The sequence below is a fragment of the Manihot esculenta genome, chromosome 5 (genome assembly GCF_001659605.2).
Source record: "Manihot esculenta cultivar AM560-2 chromosome 5, M.esculenta_v8, whole genome shotgun sequence".
NCBI lineage: Eukaryota > Viridiplantae > Streptophyta > Magnoliopsida > Malpighiales > Euphorbiaceae > Manihot > Manihot esculenta.
Window position 1 is genome coordinate 5646558 of NC_035165.2, and position 16174 is coordinate 5662731.

Sequence of the window (16174 nt, forward strand, 5' to 3'; positions counted from 1 at the left end):
ATAAAGGACAAACAGTACATTTATAGTCTATTATTTTATTGTAACCCAGTACAGGTAAGTACTTTATATAAGAGTTAGAGACATGGCCTAATCTATAATGCCATATTACATTATTCTCTGATTTTGACATGTTGCAGTAGGTAACATTCTGATCTCCAGGTTGTCTTGAAGTAGGTACACTTCTAATTCAAGGTAGTATAGTCCAACCTTTGTCTTCCCTATATCTATGACTTTATTACTCTGCATATCCTGTATTACACACTTATCATGGAAGAATGTCACTTTTGTATGAGTCTATTTGATTAGGGTATTGACAGATAGCAGGTTACATTTGAAATTGGGAATATAAAATACATTTTTGAGTTTTATTTTGTTGAATAGTGTAACATGACCTTTGTGAATAACAAATTGACAAGTTCCATCAGGGAGATATACTGGTTTCTTTTTTTCAAGGGGCGTGATTTTATCAAATAGGTATGGGTTTGAACACATATGATTTGTGACCTCTGTATCCATAATCCAAGATCTATCTTTATCTAACATACTAACAACACAAAGAGAGGATGACTGACCTGCAAAATATGTTGTGTTTGCATTAGACGTCTCTATTATAAGTGTCTTTCCCTTCATTAGCTTCATGACTTCCTGCTGAACCAAATTAGGTAGATTGCTTGTCCAATCATCATAGGCATTAAACTTACAACATTTGCCTATTGTTTGCCTTTTTTTTTTTGTTTAAACTCTTTGTACTAACCAGGATACCCAACCAGCTTGAAGCATGATTCTCTGACATGTCTTCCTATATTGCAGCATGTGCAAAATCTTTCTTCCTTCTTGAAATCTTTTTTCTTGAACCCAAACTTGAACTTATTGGTTCCATTGTCTCTCTTGAAGTTTTAAGATTTGGCAAGCATTACGACAGTTGTTTCACTTGATTCGACCAGATTTTCCTTTGTTTTTCTACTCTTAATGCCATTGAGTAGGTTTTGTTACTATTTGGAAATAGATCCATTAATAGAATTTGATCTTTGACATGTTCATATCCCTCATTCAGTCTTAGAAAGAACTGTATTAATTTTTCATTATTCAGCTATAGATATAGATGCTCCACAATTATAAACAGGAAATGGACATAAACATGACATTTCTTCCCACATTTTCTTTAGTTTTGTGAAGTAAACAACCAAGGACATATTTCTCTGAGTAAAACAACAAATATTCTTTTTGATTTGAAACAATAATGGGCCATTGTTCTGGCCAAAGCATTATTTCAATTTTTCTCACATATCCTTAATACAGACTGTGTAAATGAAAGTTTCAACGATTTCTTTGGAAATAGACTTCAAGATCCATGATGTTATCATACTGTCGACTCTTTCTCATTTTTCAAGCGTAGGTGAGTCGACAAAAGGTATTTCAATCTTGCCAGTTATGAAACCAAGTTTATTTTTGACTTTTAGGACTAGGATTACTAGCTCTGCTCCATAAAAGGTAGTTATTACTGGTTAAAGAAGCGCTTAATAGATTCAGACCTGGATAATATGAATTCTGCAATTGTAGCCTTTATTGCTATCTGGCTTTCAGTTCTAGAACTTGCAGCTGCTTCAATTGATCTTGCTTTAGACTCTAATACCATAAACAAAAAAGTGTTTCTAGAGAATAACAAAAAAATTAATCGATAATTAAAATGGAATAAGAAGATGTATTCTTATTACTTAATTGCTACTATTTATACACAGCTCAGATAAGTGTCGCTCAGTTCAATCAATTGGCTTTTTTTTATTATAACAGTTTACTAACAATTTAACTAATTCTTACTAGCTAATTTTCTTTTCGAGTTTTTTAGAACTTTAATTCAGCTAGCTAAAATAAATAGTCTTTTAACTTCTACATGGTTGATACATTAGAAATGATGAAGCCAATTGATGGATGAGCCTTGACGAGATGGTTGATAAGAAGCGTAGCAGCGGAATTTAACGGTGGAGCTGAACGTCGAGAAGCAGAAGGTAACGGTAGCTATGGCCGTGGTGCAGCTACTAGTTGAAGAAATTGAAGGGTTTAAAAGTTAGCAGGCCACATAAATATGCCCATAGCAAATTTCAAGTATAAAGCTCAAGGCCCAAACATACAAATCCTAAGCCTAGTGCCTGTAAATCCAATAAAAAATCAGCCCACTGAAAACCTGAAGCCCTTAAGATCCAGTTGAAACTTAACCAAGAAAAAGGCTAGACTCCTTATTCAAATAAAGGCTAGACTCTCTAACAAAAATTATTCAAATAAAGCTAAATTTTTAAAAGCAACCAATAAATCACAAGGATATTTAAATATTTTAAAAAAGTTTACTTCCACTTTCTCTCTAATATAGAGAAAATAAAGGATGGATTAAGTATCAAATAATAAATCCTAATCATGGAAACTTTTGACTTAACTTCTCTGTTATTATAATGATCAATTGATCTTATCTGCACCAGTAAAAATGAAGTGGGTCTCTTTACCTGGTGAAGAAGACATTATAAAACTTTCCACCAAAGAGAATCCAAAGGTGATTTGACTAATCAGAATCACTGTAAAAAAAATGGAACTTGCTCCATGAAGAATGTGTTTTTATTCTCCTAAAATTTTGTAAATTAATAGAACTTTACATTTTGTGTGATTTTAATAAAAAATTCAATTCTATAAAATTAATTATAACTAAAACCAATTTGTTAATTTGGGGAAAATTACAGAATAATAATTTTAGAGCCGTGTGATTTTAATAGAACTTTCATTGTTTCAACTTTTTATACATAGAGATTCTCTGCTTCAGCTCTACATATATACTATCTTAAAAACAAAAATAACACTACCTCCGAGTTTCAAAAACTATACTTAGTACAGTTGCCCACAAAATGAAAATAAACAAAGACTAGTTAAATCAATTATGTGAAACCCAACCTTCTATTCTTCCAGAAGCTCAAGAGGACGTACAGTGCCATCATTCTCTGTTCTGAGTTCTACAATTTTTGACATTTTCTCTAATTGAAGTGACTGGACTGGACCTTCAAATTCATTGGAAGAAAAAACTTAACTTTTCTTCAGTTTCTTAATCCAATCTTGATTCTTGATCAGATTTCTCGGCAAAATGACTTTCTTTTGACATGGGGTGAATTCTCTCTGTGTTCTCTTGATCTGCACTCAGTTTTGTTCTGTTTCTTCACTTTCCAGAGGTGAGCCCCAAAATCTGCAAGCTACAGCGCAGACCTGCTTCTCGTCAATAACAACGCATTCTTTGGTGGTGAAATACTTGAGGAAACATACATCTTATTTTCCTCATCTTCCACTTCACTTTCTTGCCCTGCATCTTCACTTGTGTTGCCAAATTTTGGTTCAACTTTTGATGAATCCTCACGGATTTTGCTTTCTCTCCTGACACCGACCTTAAAAAACATTACCCACTTGCGCCATGAGAGCAAAGTACACTTTGGCCGGAATGTTCTTTTCCCCTCGATTTTCTCTTAACCAACATTAATTTCTTATTTTAAATTAAAATTTTCATAAAAATTCAATTCAATTTAAAATTTTTATTTAAAAAAATATTATTTTTAATTTATAAATTTTTATTTTTAAATAAAATAAAATCATACATAATTTTATAAAAATTTATTTATACAAAATAATTCAGATTAAATGAAACGGTCCAGTGCAAACTGATATAAATAATTTTTGGATTCATTTTTTTCGTCGATGTAAAATTCTTTTCCACAAACAAGGACCTGAATCTCATACCCTCCTCTCTTAAATTTACGACATCCTTATCACAACTAAATCAGATACAATTGCTAAAAGATTGAATCCTTAAATATTGAATTCACTAATATCTCGGGTAGTTACACCTTATCTTAGACAGATAGTTTTTTTCTTGTATGACCATTAACTCTACACAATTTTTATTTTGATACTAATTAATACAGTTTGAATTAAACTAATTCAAATAATTTTTTAATTTATTTTATATTTAATATAAAATAATTAATTTAAATTATTTAATAATTTTTATATTAATTATTATATATAATTTAAATTTTCTGTTGTCACAAGTAAACGGCTGAATTTTACACTTAAATATTGAAAAAATAATAGAAGTTTTTTTTTTTCTTTACTAAATCCAAAAACATCCTAAATGTTGACTCTATTGCACCACTCACTCGTACTCATGTGAACACCGGCGGCGGTTTTTCGCATTAATGGGTATATGACAATGAACAGTCAAACTCAAATTCACATTAAAAGGACCGAAAATAAATGGTCAGGCCGCACAAACAAAATTGTTCTTGAAGGCATGTATCATAAATTACTTATAACAAGATAATTATTACTGTTTTAATGTTTTAAAATTTTTATTCATTTATTTTAATTATTTTAAAATTATTTTTTATTTTTTATACAAAAATAACATATAAATTAATTATTATAACTTTATTTAATTTTATTTTATTTTTAATAAAATTTTAAAATATTTAATAAAATTTAATAATTTTAAAATAAAAATAATTAAAAAGTTAATTAAAAAATTACATTTCTTAATATATATATATATATATATATATATATAAAATGAATAAAAATTATTAAAAATAATAATATTTAATTATTTAAAGGCATCACTCAGTGATAATCTGTAATCACTATCGAATGACACAAATTTTTTGTGTATTCAATTTGATAGCTTCAAGATTTAGCTTGCTATTTAAAAAAAAAAACCTTCATACTATAATCTTACAAATAATAAAACAGCATATCTATTATCTCCTCAAAAATAAAATAAAATAAATCTTCAACTAAGAATAGATCTCTATAAAAAAATATAAAATACATAAATAACTTTTGTAGATTGAGAAAATTTCTTGTTACAAAGTAAAATATCTCCTAGTATTTTTTATTTATTCATATAAAATTACATATCACAATCAAAATTATAACTCGTGCATAATATATATATATATTCATGAAACATGATTAGTTGAATTCTACTCCTACCAACCAAAATCTGTTGAAACTTGTACATGAGACTTGTATGAGCTAATCGAATCGCCTCCACAAATGGTGCAGGATCTTTCAAAGGAGCAACAGAGGTCGATTTTGATAAATTTTCTTTTTTGTCTTCTAAAAAGCTCTTTCAATATTCTTTGCATTTCTTAAATAAACATATTGTTTGCAAATATATTCTGGATGGATTTTCTTAAATCTTAAATAGAAGATAGTGAATAAATGGTAAGAATTATTATGCTTTTGTTGTAGTAAGAATTATTATGCTTTTTGATAATCGTCGGGTCTCGCATAATTTTGGATTAAATTGGAATTTACAAAAGCAGATCAAGTCCTAAATTCAGAGTGCTCCTAGATAGGCCTGTCCAGTGGCTTTGACCCGGGATTTAGCATGAATAACAGACTGAATCGTCTGTAAGCCCAAACCCAATAAGTAGGAGGCCGGCCCGAGAAGGAGATATGGAGAGAAATGGACAAATTCCGTCTTTTAGCAGCCCTATTCATATGTGCATTGGAAAAAATTAAATAGCCGTCTAACATAAGTATGGCATCTGATAATATAGATCTAGCTGATAGAGACAGAGACACTGTAGCAGAAAGGCCGTTGAGCGCCACTGATAAACAAGAGTATAATAAAAATATAAAATTATTTTATTTTATTTTTAAATAATTTTTAAAAATATTATTTAAAATAATTATAATTAAAAAAATTAATAAAAATTTATATTTTTTAATATAAATGAAAAATAAAATGGGTAAAAATTATAAAACAGGAAAACAAGAGTATATTATACTGTATTAATTGCATAAAGATAAATAAGTTTTTATAAAGTAAAAAGATTACTTTCGTTTTTAATAAAAACTGCAAATATTTATTAGACTTGTCGTTACATTCTTACCCGAAAAAAACTTGTCGTTACATGTGAAGTGTACTCCCACCCTGCCCCTCTTTAGCTCCGCCACAGCCAAGCCCCGGCGAGTTTGAAAGACACGTCGCTTTCACCGCTTTAAACGATTCCAGGCCGTTTCCCTTTATTACCAAGCGGTTTGATTTCCCTCCACCACTAAATGCCATTTTCACTTGCCTATTATTAGCGCCCGCATTCAGCCACCTTCGTCGTTGATTTCTAAAAAAGAAAGTTGAAAATCAGACGAAATGGGTTGAAAGTTATTGTTTAAAACTAACGAGACGCATGTCTGTCTGTCCACGGACAAACACAACCTGTCGCTCTCAGTAAATTTTGATGCCCACCAAGCCCTAGCTCTTACCCAATGGATCCAAATCTGAAAGGGCTTAATTCACAAACTTCGTTTTTGGCTTTTGGGAGTCTCCCGAAGGACCGGTGGAAACAAAACCAACAGATAAGCAAACAGTAATTTTCAAACCGCATTAGCAATGAATAATTACTTGCGCTGTGATCTTACCTAGATGAGAAAGAAGACAATATATTATGACGCTTGCTCCTCAATCTTCATGCAGGGGCTGTAGGCCGACAACTATTTTTCTTGTGGATTGTCTTGTCAAATTAAATAGCATACGGGAAAAGAAAAGAAAAGAAAAGAAAAGGAGTAAAGAATGCAAGAAAGAAAAAGGAGGGTCCTTATTTATTACTTATACTCACACCATTCATGCGGTATTATAAGGTGATTTTTATTTGGTTAACGGCCCGTGAAAACTTGTACGTGAACTAAAAAGTGTTTGGGTATAGCCAATTTATGATGTTTTTTAAAAATAAACAGAACAGAATTCTTTTTTATTAAATCGGATTTTATTGGCATTCCCAGATAAAAGCATAAAAAATATATTTATTTATTTATTTATCACGATAATATTTTTTATAATGTTTAAAAATTATCATTAAATACTATTTTTATACAAATTAATCACAAACTCTATTATATTTGATACCGTTGTTATAAAATTTTTCCATAATTTTTTTTTTATTAGTAATGAGTGAAATGAAAAATGAAGACAACTAGAGTTTGTTTTAATTTTTAATTTTGTTTGACCAACATTAATTAAAGTATGACATAAAAATGCTTAAATTGGTGGAAAGTGTATTCTTGTAGTTTTGAGAGGTCTAAGGTTCGACTCCCCCAATCTCTATTTTAGAAAAAAAAAAAAACAAAACAGTACGAGCATATGAGTGGAATCCCAATATAACAAATTTTTTAAAAATATTTGCTTAAATTAAATTCTAATAAAATTCATTTGAATGGTATCTAATTGATTTGGAAATAAATCTAAGTTTAATAATTAGTACTATTAATTTAATTGTTATGCAGTGGATAGATGCTAATTAAATTACTTTAAATAAATATAAAATATAATATTTGTAAATTATAAAATATTATATTTTAATTAAACAAAATTTAAATTTTTATAAAATATCTTTTTAATTAGGAAATGAAAAGTGCTTCATTGTATAAATAAGGGTATAAAGTATTAAGATATAAAATATATTATGAATTTTAAAATGTGTAAAATAAATAATTTAAATTTGAAAGTCAAATATTAGGCTGTCCCTTCCATAACAAGGTAGGAGGGAATAGGAGCGCGACACATCACACATGAAAGCACAAATGTAGAACGAAAAAAAAAAAAAGAAAAAAAAAAAAGAGAAGAGGGACGTGGTGTTTGCGGACAAAAAATGGAGAGATAGAGAAGAAGAGGGAAGAAAAAGAGAAAATGGGGGCGGAGAAAGCCAGAAGAAGGTTAAAGAAAAACAAAGGAATTTGAATGTGAATATAGGCAAAAACACGGCCACATAGAAGGCATCGGTGACCAAAGTTAGCAAATATCGCCAACCCAAAATAAAGACAGTACAGTGACTCGTGGCTGTACCGCCTGCCCAGAGATGATGAAATAGTACTACTGCTGTGTCCAAAAGGAGGCACAAATCCACCCTCTCCCTCCATCCCACACACGCACACACATACACAGAGTTTCTCAGAGCACGCTCTACAGCTGTACAACCACCGTACCTCCACCCTCCCAGTGCAATTGAATACTCGCTGCAGCTCCACAAGCTCCACCCCATCTCTCATCTCTCCCCCCAGAGCACTTAAAAAAAGGAAAAAGAGAAAAAGAAAGAAACAGATAATAATTAAACGTTACATGTTCATTATTATTTAGTTGATAAAGTTTGTTGTAGAGAGTGGCGGAGGAAGTGGGTGAAATTTTAGGTTGCGCCACATTGCACGTTCTTTAGGTGGATTCAAGACACCTGATTGTCAAGGCCTCTCTCTGCCTCCTTTTTGTCTTCTTCTACCGGCTATAGACGACTGTACTCTTCTTCTTCATTTCCTTGTGTTTTTATTTTGCCTACCTCCTCCTACATTCCTATCTCCATAGAAAAAGAAAAAAAACACAGAGATTCAGAGATGGTTAAGGGTAACGTTATTTGTGAAGTTGAGGGGTCGAGCAACGATGTTCTTGTTGAGACCAAAAACTGTATCGACGATGGCTTGCCTCCTAACAACCACCACGGTGACGTTTCGCTTTCTTCTTCTTTCTTCTTCCACAGCCCACCTCCCCTTCCCTTCTCTATCCTCTCCCCTTCGCTTTTATGATTTGTGGACTAGTTTGGTGTCTTCTACGCGAGGAGGAACGATCGATTACCTTCTTATATATACATATAATTTTTTTCTCTCTCTGTTTTGGGTCCCTTTCTCTGCCCCCCTCTTTTAGAACTATGCTGTTTCAAAGGTGAATTCAGTTTAATCAAGAAGAAAAATGTTTTTTTTTTTTAAACCGATTAAAGGGATATAATAATCCACCTTATTTTATTTATTTTCTTTACATGCTTTTATTTTTAGAACTTCTTTTTTACTGTAGTCGGAAATTGGCGTGGATTTTCTTTTGTTATTGGATGGCTTTCTTCATTGAACCAAGAAATACTGGTGACTATGCAATTAGCTATCTATTTCATGCTTTGAATTTCTTCAAAATTTTCTCCAAACACTTTTTCTGTCATACCCAGGTGGGGTTTAGAATTTTTCCTTCTCTACACATCTCCATTTTTTTTTCGAACTTGGAGCTTTAGTTAAAGATAATTCGTAGTTACCTATGTAGTTCCTTGTCTTTTTAGATTTTCCCTTGTTTCTTACCCCATCTTTTCGATGTTCTCTATGACCAATTGCTGAAAAATGACATATTTTAATTTGTTTATGGTATTCCTTTTTTTTTTTTTGTAATTTTTTAAATGGATTCTTATCTCCTTGCCTCGTTTTTTAATTAATTAATATTTACTCTTTAAATCTCAGGTGATAAAGATGATTTATACACTGAACTGTGGCATTCATGTGCTGGTCCCCTTGCTTATGTACCTCGCGCTGGGGAGAAGGTTGTCTACTTCCCTCAAGGTCACATGGAACAGGTTCTGTTTCTACCTGTATTTAGCTCTGCTACATCCCTTTTTCTTCTGTTTTTGTGTCAACTCATTGTCTTATTCATCCCATTGAAATGGAAGCTATTCCAGCCTGTTTTTGTACAACAACTAGATTTCAATACTCATCGCCTTAAGTCAGTTTTATAACCATTTGTGAATTTTAAAGACAAATTTATACCACTGGGCTTAACTCATTTGTGTGCCAAATTAAGGTTAATTTCAACTTTAGCGCTACTCTTTGACACTATTAACCTACAACAACCAAGGACTTCATTTTTTTTTTTAAAAAAAACTTCTCATGTTTTGGAATCTTATATTGAGTACAGTCCAAATAATTTCTTTAAACAGGATTTGCATTAGAAATGCAAATCTAACCAAAGATTTGGATTTCTTGGGATTTTAATAAATTCGGGCTTTTGCTCTTCAAAAATATTCGGGCTTTTAACCAAAAGGAATTATATGTAAAGCTACACATACTGAACTCACTTTTCATTCATTCAGGAAAATTAAATTCAATCGAGTTCTATTAGCTAAATCATATGGATTTCATACAAAAGGAATTGAACTGATATATCATTTATTATTCAACTAAAGTTTTGCTCACTAAGGAACCATTCACATGATATTAGCCTAAACTGAACCAACTTGGTAAACTTATTATGTTTCTTTGTTGTGCTATTTTAGTATATTAAAATTTTGGTGTTCTGTAATCTGGTAGGTTGAGGCATACATGAACCAAGATGGTCCAATGGAAATGCCTATCTACAATTTACCCTCCAAGATAATCTGCAAGGTTGTCTATGTGCAACTAAAGGTACACCATTTTCTTTGCTCATTGTTTGTTTTTTCACTTTCAACAATGCGTTTGAATTAACACACACAGATAGGTTCTTCATTTCGGACATCTGGGTATCATGTTACCTAGTTCTAATACTTCAATATTTGTCGTTTTGGATTTTTAGGCTGAAGCTGCAACGGATGAGGTGTTTGCTCAAATAACTTTGCTTCCCGAGGTGCAGGTTGGTTAATAAGATGCTGATTGATGCCTTTTATCTTTCTGTTGATAAATGTAAAATGTTCCTATCAGGGGTTTAACGGTTAATATGAAGATCTCATTGCCTAATGCCTATGGTAGTAGATAATTATTGATTTTCTTTTATAGTGGAAATTCATGTATACTGCGTTGGTTCCTTACAGCAAGATGGGCTAACGTCAAAGGATGAGGAAAATTCCCAGCCTTTACCTCGCAAAGCTTCTGCGTTATCCTTTAGTAAGAAACTCACATCATCTGACACAAGCACGCATGGTGGATTCTCAGTTCTAAAGCGACATGCTGAGGAGTGTCTTCCACCCATGGTTGGTATCTTCTTGTGATTTAGTTGATAAGCACATAATGGATAGAGCCACTTTTCTTTTAGGTTTCCATTTTTCTTTTAATCATCAACTATATGATCTCGTTGGGTTTGGCAGCAAACCTATTGAAGGTTGAACTCTTCTATTATTCAAATTGTCTAGAAAATTAAGAATGGATTATAGAGCATCTTGACAATATGAAGAAGTTGCCATTGGATGTTCCTCTAGAGAGCTATTTTCTTGTGGAATTAATTGTACTTTCTGAAGCATGTTGTGAAGATCTGAAGGAGGAAAATTTTACATGTTATAGTTATTGGTGCAGGATATGTCTCAAGATCCCCCAGAGCAGAAACTTTTTGCGAAAGACTTGCATGGTTCAGAATGGTGCTTTCGTCATGTGTATCGGGGTCCTTTTTCTTAACTTCAATGTTTAATACAGTAAAAGATAACTTGCATGTTCATAGCATTTTCTCTCTCTTTTTTTGGACATTTAATGCCCGTCATTTCTTTTGTTTCTTTCTCAATAACAATTCACAAGCTAAGATCCAACTATATAATTCCTGACAAGTTTTTTCTATATTGACCTTCTGAATCAAATTGCTTGTTTTGTTAAACGAAAATGTAGGTCAACCAAAGAGGCACTTGCTTACTACTGGTTGGAGCACATTTGTTACTTCAAAAAAACTTGTTGCTGGGGATGAATTTATCTTCCTTAGGTCTCTCTCTCTCTCTCTCTCTCATTAGCATGTGTCTATGTTTGTGTATGAAGCATTCCAGTTGAGGTCAAGTTATCAAGGCATGAATGCTGTTTTTTTTTAGTTATGCGTGAATGATGTTTGATGTATCTGTGTCTGCTAAACATTAGCTTTAGTGACTTGCACCATCCAAATTATTAGGTGACTGTCAAGTGATGATCCATATTCAAGGTTGAGTTTTGGAAGAACATTTACTATTTGCTGTATTCAGTTCTATAAATATCTTATCTGTCAGAGGAATAATGGTAATTTTTGCCAGAGGAGAAAATGGGGAACTTCGCATTGGCGTCCGTCGTGCTTTGAAATTACAGAACAATGTATCAACTACTGTCATCTCTGCACACAGCATGCAACATGGCATTTTGGCCACTGCCTTCCATGCCATTAACACTGGAACAATGTTTACAGTCTACTACCGTCCTTGGTAAGCTAATAGTCGTCATATGGACAAAAATGTTGAATGTCTCTCCTAAAGGGGTTATAACTCTGTGTATGGGACAGCCTTATATTTCTAAGTTCTAAGCATAAACTGTATGTGCTTTGTTGCAGGACAAGTCCCTCTGAATTTATCATTCCTTTTGATCGATATATGAAATCAGCTGAAATCGACTTTAATGTTGGGACAAGGTTCAGAATGCTCTTTGAAGGAGAAGAATGTCCAGAGAAGAGGTGCAAAGCCTTGTGAACATTTAGCTCTTTTTACAGTTCAGTTTAGTTTTCAAGTCCCCGAATTTGCCAATTATTGAATGCATGTTGCTGTTCCTGGTACTATAGCATGTATAGGAAAAGTTCCACTATTACCGTGACTTGTACATGCTTTTAACAGGAACTGCAAGGGTGGAAGCAAATTTATTATTTGATATACCCCTTTTGCTTTTAGCCTTTGTTCACCAAATCTGTTTGTTCTATCCAAAGGATTGAGAGATTTGAAGGCACAATCATTAGCAATGAAGATGTGGATCACATTCGATGGCCCATTTCAGAATGGAGAAATTTTAAGGTGAAAATCTCTCCTTATGCTGCTGAAAACACTTTCTGGTCTGCTAGATTTATTTAAATAATGTGATCTCTTTCAGGTTAAATGGGATCCCACATCAGATGGATTTGAACGTCCAGAAAGAGTTTCTTCATGGAATATCGAGCCTATAGAACCTGTGAAAAGAAAGCGCATTTATCTTCAACACCCATCAAAGAGGTCGCGAGCAATGGATGCATCATTGTCTGTGTTTCCTAGGATGGTCAAGGATGGTAATTACTTTCTATTTTTCTCTTTTCTTGGTCCACATTCTTTCCTGAAGGTTTCTTCCTTCCAACTTAAAGAAGATTTGAAGTTTATTTCATGTTTGTTTATGCTATTTGTGTTTTTCTGATAAAAAGGTCTTTTGTACCAGGCTTATTTCATGGTCCTGTTGAGCATGCAACCCACAACCACTCTGAGGTCTTTCAAGGTCAAGAAAAGTGGGACACGGGTGTTCAGAAAATGGGTGCACTCAAAACACCACTATCACATTTGATTCCTCAGAATCCTAGTTCAAACAACAAAGCAGTGGGATTAGGGAATCAGCTGCAATTTTCAGTGCATGTCCCATTTTTCCCGTGTCCCAGTGGTACTGTATTATTTCCTGGTGGAAACATAGAAAGGTTGGGTCTCCCTAATTGCTATTGCCCTGTCCTCAGCTCTTATGGAGATCCCGAAAACACCACAAGAAGCAGAAACCTGTCAGTCCCAAGAGCCAACTCTTACAATTCTGGGCTTCAGGACTTGGGAACTTCAGAACTGAAGGATGCAAATGAAGTTCAAAATGCACCACCAAATGGTGGCGGCAGGTACATGCTTTTCGGAGTCGATTTAGTTAAAAGTCCACAGGAGCTCCCTTCACCACAAGTTGCCACATATAGTGACCATGAAAGCCTTTATTCTGTTCCCCCAATGTCCCAGTCCAGCGTTTCAGAACCATCCAAGAGTATATCTGGCGTTAACTCAGAAAATCAATGCAAGAATTGTTGTTCTGCAACCAATCAGTATTGCACGAAGGTACACTACTCTTTTCTTTTGTATAGTTTCTGACTTGGATTGTTCAATGTTCATGGACATAAACTAGATAATTTTATTACACGGCTGGGAACTCAGTTATATTGAGATTCTAAATTTGAGAGAATTATCAGGTCCTCAAATATGGAGCTGCTGGAAGATCAGTTGACCTGAGTCGATTTGATGGATATAATGATCTCATTTGCGAACTTGATCAGATGTTTGAGTTCAAAGGAAGCTTAATTGATGGGAGTAGTGGGTGGCAGGTAACATACACTGATAATGAAGGGGACATGATGCTGATTGGAGATTATCCATGGCAGTTAAGTACAAATGTTCAAAGAAGAGATGTTCAGGTGTTAGTTCTCTTACAATTTAGCTGTGCATTAATTTAGTGACATTGTACATGCAGGGAATTCCAATGCATGGTCCGAAGGATGTTCATCTGCACAAAGGAAGAGATTGGCAAGCTGAATCCTAACTCACCGAGTGAAGTGTCGCTGTGATAAGTCTTGCTCAAGTCACTTTGCCTTCTGTTTAGTTTTTGGGCAATTCTATAAATAAATGAGAAAGAGGTGTGTTTAATTGTGTATGTGTGGGAAACTGGGAATGCAGTAGTTATATGTGTGATATGCAGCCAATCGGATTGCAGAAAATAGACATCGAATAATCTTGATGAACCTTTATGTTTCAATGTTTAATGTTGCTTTGTTTTATGCCTTTCCTTGCAAGTGCGTAGCGGTTTTTTCTTCCTATAGAAATTTTAGACGACACATGATTCAGAGGTTTTGTTCTCTGCCTCTTCAGCAACCTTACCTTATGTAAGGATGATTCTTTTTCTTTTGCTTTTTCACTCTCAAGTATTCGCTAATGCTATGTTTGGATACTTGGATTTGAAATTGAGGATTTGGATTTTATTTTACCATAGATTATTAATAAATTATGAATTTCAAAATTCACCACTTTTGTGAACAATTTTGGGTAAATCAACCGAATTGAGTTTTAAAAAGTTTAAGTTTAGTTTAATAAATTTTTTTAAATTTAAATTTAAATTAAATATTAATAAATTAAAGTTTAGTTCATTCAGCTAATAAATGAATTAAATTTTTATCGTTCATATGTTGTTTTAAACTTAAAACTAATAAGTTTAAAATTAAATATTTATTTACGAGTTCGCTTGCATATTAGAAATGAATGAGTCTAAATATATAAATTTAAATTTGATTTATTTATTAAATAATTATAAAAATTAAACTCAAATTTAATTTATTTAAAAATAAAGCAATTCAAGCCGAACGTTTATGGAACTAGTCTTAGATATTCGACTTAAGCTGTAGAATTTGAATTCTGGGCTTTAGCTCTAGATATCAAATGTGAGGATAAGGTAATGGTTCTGTTTTCCCAATTCATGCCCCTCTCATAAGCGGCATTCTCTCATGAGCAATCCAAAATGTAGAAAAAGCAAAAGCAAGAGCTTTTTTTTTTCTTTCCAAAGATATACAACTCTTTAGCTATGGTTAGTAAGTATGATTTTGACATCAAAATACTTGTTTATCACTGAATCTATTCACAGGGTTGGGATATCCTCATAGTTTCTCAGGCCCTATATGGTCAAGGCTCACCTTCAAACGGTTGCAAGCAGCCTGACAATTTTATTTTAGTTGTCTTTTTAAATTTTACTCAGTTAAGTTTGGTCACAGCGCGGAGTCTGACTATCAAGGCTGAGGCCTAAACAGTTGAGGGCGAACTAAGCCTAGCACAAGGGAATAGTTCTGCGCAGTTCGGACTGGAAAAGCAAGGTTGCGGATTCCTTTTAACTGTTATGAGTTTATGATTGTTAAAAGAATCTGTTCTTTCTAGTCTGTTGCGACTGAGCTCGTTCATCTTTTCAGCAATGAAGGGTGTGTTTTTAAACAACCAGATGATGGCGCTGATGATAAGAAGAAGAGCACTTCGGTTGAAGCTCTGTTTTTTTCTTCCTTTCGTTGTTGTAACAAGAGAGTCGATGTCATCACGGGGCTTTGCATACTGGATACTGGGTTTCGGTTAATTGCAAAGTCTGGAACAGCTCCATCTTCATCGCCGGCGGCGGTTCGTTGTTGCTTTTTCTGTTAAATGGGCTAGAGCTCTTGGGAGTACAAGGGGCTCGGTTCTGGACATTGTTGATAAGTTTTCATGTCTTTGAGCCTAGGACCTTTTTCTGTACTAGTACCCAATGGGCTTTTATATAGAGATAAAGCTTTAATAGAGCTTTGGTACCAAAACAAGGATGGTGGATTCTCACAAATTCTAACTCTCTCTTTGCTCAAGTACTCCAAGTCAAATATTTTCCTCTTACCACTTTCCGTTAAAGCTGAAGATAAAATTAGGAAATGAACCCTTCCTCCTTGTCTCATAATTCTGCTTTTGAGAAAGATTTTTTGGAAATTGAAATTTTCAGGTAAGATTAACATCTTTCTTTGGCTTTTTTGTTTGAAAAAATTACCAATTTTTGCATGTTGGGTTGCCTCTATCACCCCAGCATGTTGCTTTTGTGGTGCTTATGAATATATTGATCACAATTTTCTTTTCTTGCCCTTATGTTATTGAGATTGGTTATATTCACCATTGGGGCTCTA

The 16174-nt window shown here is 33.3% G+C and overlaps 1 protein-coding gene and 1 long non-coding RNA gene across 2 annotated transcripts; both read left to right on the top strand.

Moving 5' to 3' along the window:
* The first annotated feature begins 7650 nt into the window (after positions 1–7650).
* LOC110614360 (auxin response factor 4) lies at positions 7651–14272 on the top strand. The gene is made up of 14 exons (XM_021755881.2): positions 7651–8515; positions 9292–9404; positions 10135–10230; positions 10379–10435; positions 10614–10772; positions 11092–11176; positions 11395–11485; positions 11784–11948; positions 12074–12193; positions 12440–12524; positions 12601–12772; positions 12916–13559; positions 13691–13878; positions 13969–14272. Exons 1-14 carry the CDS (start codon positions 8410–8412, stop codon positions 14060–14062), a joined length of 2175 nt encoding a protein of 724 aa, XP_021611573.1. The 5' UTR covers positions 7651–8409; the 3' UTR covers positions 14063–14272.
* A 609-nt stretch (positions 14273–14881) lies between these two features.
* LOC110614362 lies at positions 14882–16174 on the top strand. Its single transcript, XR_002487779.2, has 2 exons — positions 14882–15355; positions 15449–16174. It is a non-coding gene; the product is annotated as an uncharacterized LOC110614362 (long non-coding RNA).

What these genes read in the sequence shown, in the direction of transcription:
- LOC110614360 (XM_021755881.2), top strand. Translation starts at nt 8,410, where the DNA reads ATGGTTAAGGGTAACGTTATTTGTGAAGTTGAGGGGTCGAGCAACGAT. An exon ending in CTCAAGGTCACATGGAACAG is followed by an intron (nt 9,405 to 10,134) that starts GTTCTGTTTCTA and finishes GTAATCTGGTAG; the next exon opens with GTTGAGGCATACATGAACCA. An exon ending in CTTTCGTCATGTGTATCGGG is followed by an intron (nt 11,177 to 11,394) that starts GTCCTTTTTCTT and finishes ACGAAAATGTAG; the next exon opens with GTCAACCAAAGAGGCACTTG.